This window comes from Vigna unguiculata, chromosome 3 (genome assembly GCF_037176805.1).
Source record: "Vigna unguiculata cultivar grain cowpea cultivar isolate G323 ecotype 2 chromosome 3, ASM3717680v1, whole genome shotgun sequence".
Taxonomy (NCBI): domain Eukaryota; kingdom Viridiplantae; phylum Streptophyta; class Magnoliopsida; order Fabales; family Fabaceae; genus Vigna; species Vigna unguiculata.
In genome coordinates, this window is record NC_140794.1 from 61,389,531 (window position 1) to 61,402,386 (window position 12,856).

Sequence of the window (12,856 nt, forward strand, 5' to 3'; positions counted from 1 at the left end):
GTCTTCACATTTGATTAACTAAAGATCAAAAAGTCACAGCGTGTATTGGAATATAATTAATTACTGTGCATTCATTTTTGTTCTTCATCCTCATCTTTAATGCGAACTTCATGAATTATCTGCATAAGATTTCAATTTGATTTTTCCCCTTTGGTAACCATCGAATTTTAAGATATTAAACAATGATGAAGTGGACAAAGATCGAGGCTATCTCGTGTCAGTTTGAATAGTTAGATATTGATAAACTGGAATACAAGAGACTAAATTTGTCGTCTGATGAGCTTCCAAAGTAAACCCTTTTATAGTATTTTGACGATCAAAGTGCTTCTGAATACGGATTAGTGGGACGCAAAGAAGAACTGTTTACAAAAGCCAACAGTGTTGAGTTCTTTTGTCAAAGTTCATGTTTTCAAATTTAATTTAATATTTGGTATAAAGACTTGGTCTTGTGTTGCATGTGTGGTAAACAGTTTGTTAACACAGCATATAGGTGTTTGATGATTGGTTAGAGGTGCTGTTTAAGTTGAACTAAGAACAGTGCTATAAGTTGTTTTGATAGAGGTGGTTTAGACCAATTAATTTGAAAATGAAAAGAAGTGTTTGTTTTTTGGGAGACCAAAGATTAACTTGTTTTATTGATTAGAGTATAGCTGGTAGCACATCAAGGGTGTGTGCAGTGAAAATCAAGGTTGAGGGTAATGATAAATGATTGATGTTATAAGTGATATAATGGTGAATTGAAGTTTCCATGTTTGAGTCCTTCAAGTGTGGCTGGGGGCTGTTTGGCTTTAGGGGAGACTTGTAATGATTCATGGACAAGAATGACAGTTACAGACATATTAAAAAAACGGGGCCTTACACTTTGAAGTTATTTTTTCCCATCAATTTTGATTTGTTTCTGTGCCTGATAAATGTCAGTTATTGAGATGTAATTATTCCCCTTCATGTTTATACATCTTTCTATGTGATTAATGGTTAGATTCCACATTTCTGTATATAAGAGAAACATTAATGGGAAAAAATGAGTTTCTTAAAGGTTATAATATTACTTTTACATGGATTTTCAAAATGGAACCATTTAAGAAAAATTAATTGAAAAATTATAAACTATGAAAAGTCAAATTTGGTTAGAAAGTGATTAGTTTTTTGCTTTTATGTATAGTGGGTTTGATTTGGTTAGAAGGTGTTTTAGTTTTTTCGAGGGGTTTGAATTGGTTGACCGTTTACCGTTGAATATGGATGACCTAAACTAATATTATATATAATTATATATATTTATTACTTTTGAGTTATGTGAACTTTTAAGTGTAAATAAATTTTATTTTACTACAATTGAACTCTTGATTGATCGATTAAAATTTTATTATACAAAGTGTAGATTTATTAATGATCAATTAAAATATTTTCGCTGATTTGCTGGAACTCTATTATTATGTTGTTGTGTGTAGTTTATTTTTTAATTAATATGGTGTATAATTTATTTATTTTTTACTATTTTAGTTTGACTTCGACATTATAATAATGTAATGTCTTACTTTAAAATTATTCATTAATAATATGTATCATACTAGTTTTAAAACACAGGCTTTTCAAACCAAACATTGTTAAAATTGAGTGAAAATTAATAAAAAATTTCTTAACACTTTTCATTTTTGTCTTAAAAGTATTTATAGTTTAAACATGAAAAGCTATCAATTTCTATACCAATATTATCACTTATTGGTTATTTATTTAAAGGTTAAATTACCCTTTTAGTCCCTCTATTTGTCATGAAATTTCATTTTGGTCCTCACGTTTTTCGTTGTCTCAATTTGGTCCTCACCATTAACTTTGACCAAACAGTGTTAAAGTCAACGTTACGTGTCAATTTATGGTTTTTTTAATTTTTTTAATATTTTTTGAATATTTTTTGAATATTTTTTTATTTTTTTTGAATTTTTTTCTTTTTGACACGTGTCACTTCACAGTGGTGTCACGTGTCAAAGTGACTCAATTTGGTCCCTATATTTATTTTTAGTTTCAATTTAGTCCCAATTTTTGTAAAAATGAAACAATATTGTCCTTCCTCAAATTGACACTAAATTTACTTTTTTATAAATTTTATGGTGATATTCTTACTAAAATTAACGTTTTTATTAAATATTTCTATAAATATTTTAAATTAAAACTTTAAATTCTACACAAAACATTAGACTTTGATTTTGTTTTGAACTTGAAATTTAGTTCCTAAATTTATGTGGGACAAGTTATTTGATTTTTAATCTTTACCATGTTTGTATAATATGATACACTTGATGTCTTTATATATGATGACAAAATTGTTAATTTTTGAAATTAAGTTTGGGGTTTAACTTTGTTTAATAATAAAATTAAAAAAAAAATATTTTTTAAAATATTTCTATAAATATTTAATAAAAATGCCAATTTTATTAAGAATATCATCATAAGTTGTATACAAAGATTAAATTGAGTCTCAATCTAAGGAAGGACAATATTGCTTCATTTTTACAAAAATTGGGACTAAATTGAAACTAAAAACAAATATAGGGACCAAATTGAGTCACTTTGACACGTGACACAACTGTGAAGTGACACGTGTCAAAAATAAAAAAAAATTCAAAAAAAAGATTCAAAAAATATTAAAAAATTTCAAAAAAACCAGAAATTGAAACGTGCCATTGACTTTAACACCGTCTGGTCAAAGTTAACGGTGAGGACCAAATTGAGATAACAAAAAACGTGAGGACCAAAATGAAATTTCATGACAAATAGAGGGACTAAAAGGGTAATTTAACCTTATTTAAATTAATTTCTTTAAAATGAGCATTTTATCTATAACAATATATAAATGGGATTCCTCTTTTTGTGTCCACTTTTCAAAATACCGATTTTACCCTTTAAATATAATAATTTATTAAATTTTTAAAAATTGACCGTTACTTTTACAAATTTTTTATAAAATCAGATGTCTATGCTTCTTTTCTTCTTCTTTATTTATCAATAGTTATTCTTTTATCTGTTCTGATATATTTCACTTTATTTTTAATAAATATAATTTTAATATATATATATATATATATATATTAACTTAATAACATTATAATATTATCACTTACTAATATAATATTACGCATATTTAAAAAATGTATACACACGGGCGCGATATCGTGCCTGTATTATGCTAGTGATTGATAAAGAGTTTTTACAATGTTATTCAATAATGAATTGTTTCCTATGATAAGTTTATCATTTTTTACAATAACTACATTAAAATTCATATAAATGGATCTTCTTCTATTGATTGACAACATAAAATTTTTAATATGATTAGGATATAAAAAAAAATAATTTAGAAAGATATGTACACAAAAAAATACGAGGCATAAATGATATTATTTATTATCTATTTATCTATTATTTCTAAATTTTAAGATGAATTAATTACTATTTTTAATAAAAGTTAGAAGATTAGTTATTTTTATTCACAAGGTAGTATTAAACAATAAATAAAATGCAATCATAATATATAATTCTTTTCATTATTGATCTTTTTCAAAACCAACATTATTTTATGTGCTTTGTGCTTTAAGCAAAGTTGTGTCTTTAATATTTTAACTATGTAAACCATTATTGGTAATATCATTGATAGTCAAATTATAATCTTCAAACAACAGAAGAATTCTAACAAATTTATTTCCCTTAATATATTTTGTATAAATTACAAATTGGAGAATATAATTTAGAATTTGCAAATAGTAAATACACAATTTGAGTTTATTCTATTGGGTAATTGTGTATTTAATGCATTATATTTTTAACTTCATATTTAAACTGGAATATTTTTTTAAAATATTGACTTAAATAATTTCATATAAAAATATTTAATACATTAAACGCTCAATTTAAAGAATAACATAAAAATATTGTCTCTTAATTATATTGAAATTTTTAAAAGAAATTACTGTAACATTTTTATAGTTCATTGAAATTGAACACTTGTTAAAAGAAGTTACAAATACGCCTCTCAGTCAACTCAATTGGAACTTTCTTTCACAATTATTATGGCACCTATTCAAATAAAAAGGGAATTAAGTCATGATAGATTTGCTAGAAAACTAAAAAAGAAAAGTGTTTTTCTTTATGTATCAGACAATGACTTTTTATTAGTTCATAAGAATAATGAACTTTTGATGAAAAACACCTTTGAAAAATTCATGTTAATAATTTTGTTCACAAAGAAAATGAGATAAAATAAAAGATAACAGGAAAAAAAGTAGAATTATAGTTTACTTGTTCATAAAAACATTATCTTTTTCACTAGAATAATAGAAAATTGAATTTTTTTATTTTAATTCGAAGAACTAAATAAAAGTATGTACAAAAATTTAATACAATTAGATTAGGATTATATATCTATTCATTTAGAGTTTAGAGATAAATTTATGTTAAAGATTATGACATGAACAAATTTAAATGATGGATCTAAGTATAGGCATGAAATCGTATTAAACTATTTATGTACTAAAAACATAGTGTTAATTATGTTTTTCATTCATGAACTATAATGTGATTTTGATTTTCGTCTTTTTCTCAAGCTTTGATTTTATTAGATTCATGTACTTAAAAAATGTATGAATGAGATCCTTTTTGTCTAATAATATTAATTATTTTTTTATATGACAAACAACAAATTATGGCAAATGCAGTTTCTAAAGTTCCTTTCTTGTCAATGTCCTGAAAATCAACATGATTTCTCATTTGTTATCCAAACAAAATGTAACACCACTGGACGATGATGACTAAGTTCATACAATTCTTAAATATAAAATCAAAGTTTGAAGTAAAAAAAATTTAAATCGCATTATAATTCGGAGACAAAAAGTATAACTATTCCAAAATCATCACATTTAACTGTTTATTGTATTGTTAAAATATTAATAAAATTTTAAGAGTTTTGTTATAATTATTTTTTATGCCAATTCAACTTACCAACAAGTTATAAAATTTGAGTAATACTCAGTTCATTAATACAAAATACTAAATGAGCAAAATTTCATAAAATTTATCAGTGAAATTAATTATGAGTGATTTACTTTTGAAAAATATGTTTAATATACGTAATATATATATATATATATATATATATATATATATATATATATATATATATATATATATATATATATATATATATATATATATATATATATATATATTCTCAGGTAATATTTTTGAAGAAGTTAAATTTATTTTGTAAACGTTAAATATTTAATATTTAATGTATATCTCCATTGGAGGTTTAAACCTAGAACAACATTATTTCTTATGTGTGCGGTTTCATGGCTGGTGTGATTGAGGCAGCAGAAAAATGTATAAACCAAGTATGGTGTTAACCTATCTTTAAGAATTATGATATAATATTAGAATCCATTTTAATTTGAAAATTTTGTACTATTAAATAAAAAACTGTTAAAAGGTGTATATTCTATGTAATATTTTAAGATAAAAAGTATTTAATAAATTATATCGTGGTTACATCAAGATTCAAAGTAGAGAAAAAGTACAGATTGAATTTTTTATATATTTATATATAAAAGAAGGCGGATTTTGACCACAAATATATGACAATTTCCTAAGCAATTTTGGTGTTTGAGCAAAATTTTAAGTAGGGCCGACATATATGAAGAAATGGTCATCTAAAATTTTGTTTTTCAAAATGATTATTTAATTGAAAAATTTAGTTATCTTTAATTGAATTTTATTTTGTTTTGTTTTCCAAGAAATAGTTCCTTGATCATTTAATTAATTAATTAATTAACTATATATATATATATATATATAAAAGATAATATTATACTTGTGTAAATTAATAATACATATAAATTAAATTTTATGTAATTAATTTAAATCACTTCATATATTTTTTAATTATAATATTGTTACTTTTAAAAATAAAATTTATGCATTTAATTATTTTTATATGTATTATTTTGTTGTGTTTTAATGTTAATTTTTTTTCCTTGTGATTTTTATTTATGTAATTTAAAAGAGTGAACAAATATAAAAGGATTATATATGCAGATCAACTACAACTTATTCGCAATGATATTGACACGGATGGGGATGAGTAAAGAAAAAGTGTCCATTTTAGTAAAATGAAATGCTTACTTTAATCACTGTTGTGCAATGAAAGTTATAAATATATTATAACATTTAACTTTCTTTCAATAAAAAAATAATTAAGATTTTTATAATTTATTTCAATATTATTTTTCACTTTCAATTAATGAAAATATATTACTGATAGACATTTTTTTATAACTATTTCGTGTATTACTTTCAATTAATTTAAATGTTAAAATATTTTCTACACTTTACGGTTATTTTGAAAATAACGTAAAATTTTAAATATTTACCATTGTATTTTGTTTAACTCTTTTGAATTACATCAATAAACTTTGAAAGGATTAACTTAAGCCCAAAATAGAAAAAAAAAATATTTAAAATTTATCTTTAAAAAATAACTATGTTCATTTTAAAATAAATAAATAAATACCTAACTTTTACTTTTAAAAACAATGCTATTATAACTGAATAACATAAACTAAGTATTTCTAATTAATTATATCAACATATTTAAGTTATATATTTATAATTAGTTTATAATAATATAAAATTAAATTTTTAAACTAAATGTACACATATAAAAGATACAAATAAATAAAGTTATCATTTAAATGTCCAACACAGTGTAGAAAAAGATAGTAAATTTGTTAACTAGGAAACCACTAATCCAAAATGACCAATGACTTAAATTTGTAATTATTTTTTTTTTGAAAAAAATTATGTAGATAATAGAAAATTTTGTTAAAGAAAAATATCGAGAAATACAAAAATCAAATATGGTTCCGGCATAGTTGAATGTGGAGTTGGTTTAAAACATGTTCCTACTGATAAAACCCAATTGAACCCAAACCCTATGAAACATGAATGATTACACATCCAAAGCCCACAATTGTAACATAGTTTCTCTCATGGTCATGGGCATAAACCAGATTGAACCATAAACAAGAAGGTTGCTACTTACTTTGGAAGTTCTTGCAGAAAGTCATAATCATGCTATATACGGTAACAAGGGTCTAATATTAGTTCAAAATGATAAGATTCCAATGAACTTTCTGGGAACTAAACATCATCAACATGTATAAATGTTTTATTTTTTATTTTTTAATCACACTGGCACGTACCAGAGGATATGGACTATCTTACAAGAACACAGAAATGATGCACTATTCTGACAATTTTTTTTCTTAAAGGGGGAAAAGGAAAGAACAGTAATAATAGATAAAGAGTTTTGCCCATTGAATAACCAGAAACTCATTCATTGTTTCAGAAAAGCAAGGAGGAGAATCTGGTATCATTATGTTACATTTTTTCTTTCCATCGTGTGTTGTGTTTGATTGCAGTGTTAGTGTTAGTTTTCTCGCTCACACTGCTTCCTGGTCCAAACCCCCCCTGGCTAACTGTATTTAGTGCCTAAGTTTTTGTTTACCAGAAGGACCAATGCATAGTGTTAATAATGGAGCATACAGAGACATTTGGTTTATCCTAATAGTGACAAGATAAGGTCAAAGATTAGTAGATATTTAGTCCAATATTTGAAGGATCATAATAATATGCATGCTGAGATATTAATTAGGTAATGTGTTTTGGTCTTAAACCATGCCTACTTATGATTTGAGTACCCACAGGTTAAATAATTGCCCAGTGAATCTTCTTGCCACTATCTTGGATATGCACATGCTGGTATAATAAGGGGAGAGAAAAAGGTTTTCGTCGCCACCTAAGTAACCACTGAGAAGGCATTATTACTGGTTTTTCTGCCTTTTACTTTTCTATCTTCTTGTCACGATATGGTATTCACTGGGTTTCTTCTTTCTTGCAGGAAAAGAATTGGATTTCTAAGTGTAGCTTTAACAACTATAATAAAGATACATCACAGACTTTTGGCAGGGCCTATAACAGTGATTGGGTTGCCATTGTACTATTCATTTGTCCCCAATTAACGAGGATGTTTACCTGTTTTTCACCAAGCATGCGTCCTGTCTCAGATCTCTAATCTTGCTGAGGTAAATATTGTGAGTTGTAACCTTAAGAATCTTGCTACCAGGGGTGAGTAAGTAGTACATACATGATACATGTCTCAGTTTCTTTTGTCAAAAAGCATACACCTCCATGATCCATGATCAGATCAACTTTGTGGTGGACACTGTTTGTTGAGAATAAATATTGATTTAAAAGGGTAGATGTGAAAATCAAGAAAACGTATATTAAAAAGGGTATGCACCAAACAACTTGAAGTTGCAAGAGCATTGTGTTTCAAAAAATTCTTTGGCCAAGAATAAAAGTTCAGTGTGGCTGCTAGTTCGCATTATACGCACAATCATAAATTTAAATCCGGTGTCATCATTACCAAGGTGAATTCCTCTCACTGTTAAGCCTCGAAATCTTGTGTTGAATTTTCTAATTTGAGCAATGGATGAGTTGCATGTGACAAAACTATAGAGATGGGGGCAACATGGTCTATCAGAGTATTCTCAATTTGGTCGGGACACCTTTATTATCTATAATGTCAAATCAATGAAAAGAAAAAAGCCTAATCATGTGCCCATAAAAAAGAACAGAAGCCTATTCTCTCATGCCAGGCATCTTCAAAAGGAACGGTGCGAGCTTACGAAAGATTACAGCATGATTGATGCTAGGAATGGCATAAGTTTCAAATTACTGACGGTAAGCAGATTCTATATATAATTGCTGCTTTGATATCAAAAGGAAACTTTGTGACTACCTTTCTCACAATAACGAATAAATTAAAGCAAATTCAGATTCCTTTTTCCATTTCAAATTATCAAGCAAGACAGATATTAACACAATACAGTCCACAGACAATTATGCTATGCACAAAGATATATATGCTATCTTTGTTGGTATCAAGTATATATACTGATTCGCGTGGATATTTTTCTTTAACATTACCCAATTGGAATATAGAATCGGATATGTACTGGCCTGCAACAAGTATCTGTCCAAACAATAGAAGATGTTGAACAACTTTGCTTTTAGTGGCCTTAATCTCCTAAAAGTCTATACAATAAATACTTATTACGATAAATGCTGCTGCAGATATAGAATGCTTATAGTAGCAAACAAATTTTCGTGTGCTCTAAAGGTGTGATTAGGTTCAATAGATTTTAAGAAGCATAAAAGTCTGGCCATTAAAGTAGCAGAACCAATGAAAAATGCAATTGATTCTGCAAAAGACTTTCTGAGAAGTGAGGCATTTCATATACATACAGGGAAATTCTCAGTTACAGCATAAGCAAATGACAAGTTTCTTTCCATATTGATGGTTAGCTCCCTAATAAAAGAGCTCAAATAAAATCAATGTATCATCATTCATCACTCTTTCCTCATTCTTTTCTGGCCCTGACATATTTTAAACACCCAAAAAATATGTAAGCTTGAAATGTCCATCTCCACACAACAACAACAACAACAACAAAGGAGGCATTCCAACCTTGGTTTCAATCAATGATTGAGCCAGCAATAAAAAAGAGGACCACCACTTTCTTCCTATCATCGATGCTGCTTGCTGGTGTTCAAAGGAGAGGCCCTCATGCTCTTGGATTGTGTGTATGTGATGTGTGGAGTCCCATCTTTCTTCTTCCGTCTCCCTTGTTGAGACAAGCGAGAGTGATAAGACAAAATTGCAAGGTCATTAAGCTCCTGCAATGGAGTCAGCGCTTTCACAACTTCATCCATGTTGGGGCGAGATTTAGGGTCTCTGCTGAGGCAACTATAAGCTAGCTGGGAAATCTTCTGCACTCCTTTTAGAGAATAATTTAGCTCCAGACGAGGATCCACAAGCTGGTACAGCTTTCGCTTGTCAGCTAAGTATGGCCTAGCCCAAGAAACAAGATTTTGCTCCCCACTCGGACGCTTCTTGTCCATTGATCTTCTTCCTGTTAGTATCTCAAGTAACACAACTCCAAAGCTATAAACATCACTTTTAGCAGTCAAGTGCCCTGGTAAAACAAAACATATAGGTCTTACAAAGACTTCTACATAGATGAACATGCCATGAAACATGTGCTGCCGTAATGTCTGCGTTGTAGCAGAAATTATAATCTATAATACAATTTTCACCACTTCATATACAAAGCTTTGTGGTGGCTGCATTGGAAGCCAAAGAGTTTCATTCTTACCTGTCATCACATATTCTGGAGCAGCATAACCATAAGTTCCAACTACTCTGGTTGAAACATGAGTTTTGTCTCCTTGAGGTCCTGCTTTTGCTAGACCAAAATCTGAAAGCTTTGCATTATACTCCTGTAAGATACTACATGTTAATAAGTAGTAAAACAAACTTCTCTGAAACTGATTAGATGTTTCAGTAACCACATACCGTATCAAGCAAAATATTAGATGTTTTAAAATCTCTATAAATGACAGGTTCTGGACCATTGTGGAGGAAGGCCAATCCTTTTGCTGCACCAAGGGCAATCTTAACCCTGTTGGGCCACGGGAGAGGTACGGTTCCTTCAAATTGTGGCAAAATCGACACTTTAATTGTTAGAGACAGTGATCAAGAGGAAAGGGACCAGAACAGAATAACAAGTTTTAAGGTGCTCCAGTAAATAATTCCTACAAGAGGAAAATGAAATGCAAAATATATGCTGGTGAAGAAAGAACTCTACAATGTTGCATTAAGTCACAGATTAACAAAAGCAGATCACTGCATTGGTTTTGGTTAATTATTCAAGCAATAGCAATCGAAAGATTTTGCAGGAAACCAAGAAACTGTAACCACATAATCTCTAGATATATAACAGTCCTTATAATTTCTACGCAGAAACGAAAGGGAAGGCAAGACAGAAACTAACTTCTGAATAGATGATTTTCTAGACTTCCACGGGTCATAAACTCATAAACAAGAAGCCGTTGATCATCTTCAATGCAGTAACCGATAAGTTTCACAAGGTTAGGATGGTGAAGCTGTCCAAGAAAGTCAACTTCAGCCTGCATCAACAAAATGACAAGTTACAATTCAATCTCCAACATATCCTAAACAACTCATTACAACACCAATCTACTAACCCAAAGCAGATATTTTACTAACCACCCATTCTCTATGGCCCTGAAGGCCATCTGGCTTCAAGCTTTTGACAGCCACTGTAATCCCTGACCCAGGTTTAGCTGGCGAGGTTCCATCTTCCTCAATCCATCCTTTGAAAACATAACCAAAGCCACCTTCCCCGAGAATGCTATCAGGTCTGAAATTTCCAGTTGCAGCTTTAAGTTCTTGAAATGAAAATTGAAGGAGCTGGCATGCAGCCTTGTTCTCCTGGGGTGGGGGATCAGGGTTGTCAGAAGATAATCGAGCTTCAATGGGAGGACAAAGTTCTCGATTGCTAGCATTCAGGTATCTTGTCTCGGTTGCTGCATCAGTAAAAAAAAAAGAAGAATGTGAATGCTTCCTTCTTGAAATTCCCACTACTTCACGAATAAGATTTCTGATACTGCATTTAGCTTGGTTTTGGATCTGACAATGCAATTGAAACCATCATATCACAACGATTAAAAAAATCCGTAGTTTCTGCTTTCAAGCAAAAAATCTATGAAACTTCAAATTTCAGAAAGTTCATTCACTCTCTACAGAAATGAAAAGTATGAATCCTTTTGAATTTTACAAGGGGGACTAGCTCAGTTTGCTCTGCGCACCACCCCACGTTCCTTCCAAGGAATCATGCAGTTAGCTATGGTTACAGTGTCTGAAACAGGAAGATGGAGAAAAGGGTTCTGAGAAAGCACAGCGATAAAGCTGAAAAAGATCCATCTTTTTAACTACCCACATCATAATTAAACTCCATAAAAATGCCTGCCAAGGAAAGTTAATTTTTTATATAAAAAAAATAACCATCCCAGAAAACTCCATGATTTCAAGCAAACCCAGAATCAGGTTCAAAAAAATCAAGTCCTACATTGGTCCAAGGCCGTGCCTTATAAGAGCTTATATAGCTTAGGCATCTCTCCGCTTACAAATCAAATTTGTCGGGGATAAGTCAGGCCCAAATTATGAATACAGTACTGCAAAACCACAAACTTTTATTTCTGGATTAGAAGGAAGAAGAAACTTTAAGCTTCAGAAACAGAAGAAAGTAAACAAAAGCAGAGAAGAGACTCATGAGGTGTGGTCAAATTTGAAACATCATTCATTGGTGTGAGAGAGAGGAATGACACTACACAATATAGTGGTTGAGATTCACAATGAAGATGGAGAATTCTCTGATGTGGAAAAAAATGGTTAGTTATGTTTTGTTGTGTATGTACCTGCATCATAAACGAGACTAGTACGAGGGATAGTGTTAGCAGAGTCTCTGGAAGCTGAAGGTTTGCACGCACCTCTAACTCCGCGTTTAAGGACAGCCCAGCAACCGCACTTCTTCTCTGTCTCCATGCTCACAACTTTCATATTAATCACTGACTGATGGAGAAGATGTTAACCATGGTTGTTGGCTTCAAAGAAAGAAGAGAGTGATAAGAGAGAGAGAAGAAAAAGAGACGGTGTTTGTGTTTGTGTTGGAGATTGCAGGCATCATCATCGCCATCATCGCAGTGTGTACAAAAAGAACTTTTTTCCCACCACCTTTTGTGTGGGGATGGGAATGGGACACTCTCACACACTCTCTCTCACCCTCTGTTTTTACTTTGTGCTTGAAATTACCAAAACACAACATAAAACCTCATGTCCAACAAAGTTTTAGCATTTTTTGGAGTGCTTCCTTCATGCCTTTCA

The 12,856-nt window shown here is 29.8% G+C and overlaps 1 protein-coding gene across 2 annotated transcripts; it reads right to left on the bottom strand.

Annotated features, from left to right (window-relative positions):
* Window positions 1–9,322: 9,322 nt before the first annotated feature.
* On the bottom strand, window positions 9,323–12,856 carry LOC114178400 (serine/threonine-protein kinase PBL34-like). 2 transcript variants are annotated; one of them, XM_028064266.2, is made up of 6 exons: window positions 12,463–12,856; window positions 11,180–11,499; window positions 10,944–11,079; window positions 10,466–10,599; window positions 10,266–10,389; window positions 9,323–10,085 (listed from the first exon to the last, which is right to left on the bottom strand). In XM_028064266.2, the coding sequence occupies exons 1-6, from the start codon at window positions 12,530–12,532 to the stop codon at window positions 9,637–9,639; spliced, it is 1,233 nt and encodes a 410-aa protein (XP_027920067.1). In that variant the 5' UTR covers window positions 12,533–12,856; the 3' UTR covers window positions 9,323–9,636. The 2 variants fall into 2 exon arrangements, with proteins under 2 accessions (XP_027920067.1, XP_027920066.1); XM_028064265.2 differs by having other exon boundaries at window positions 12,391–12,856.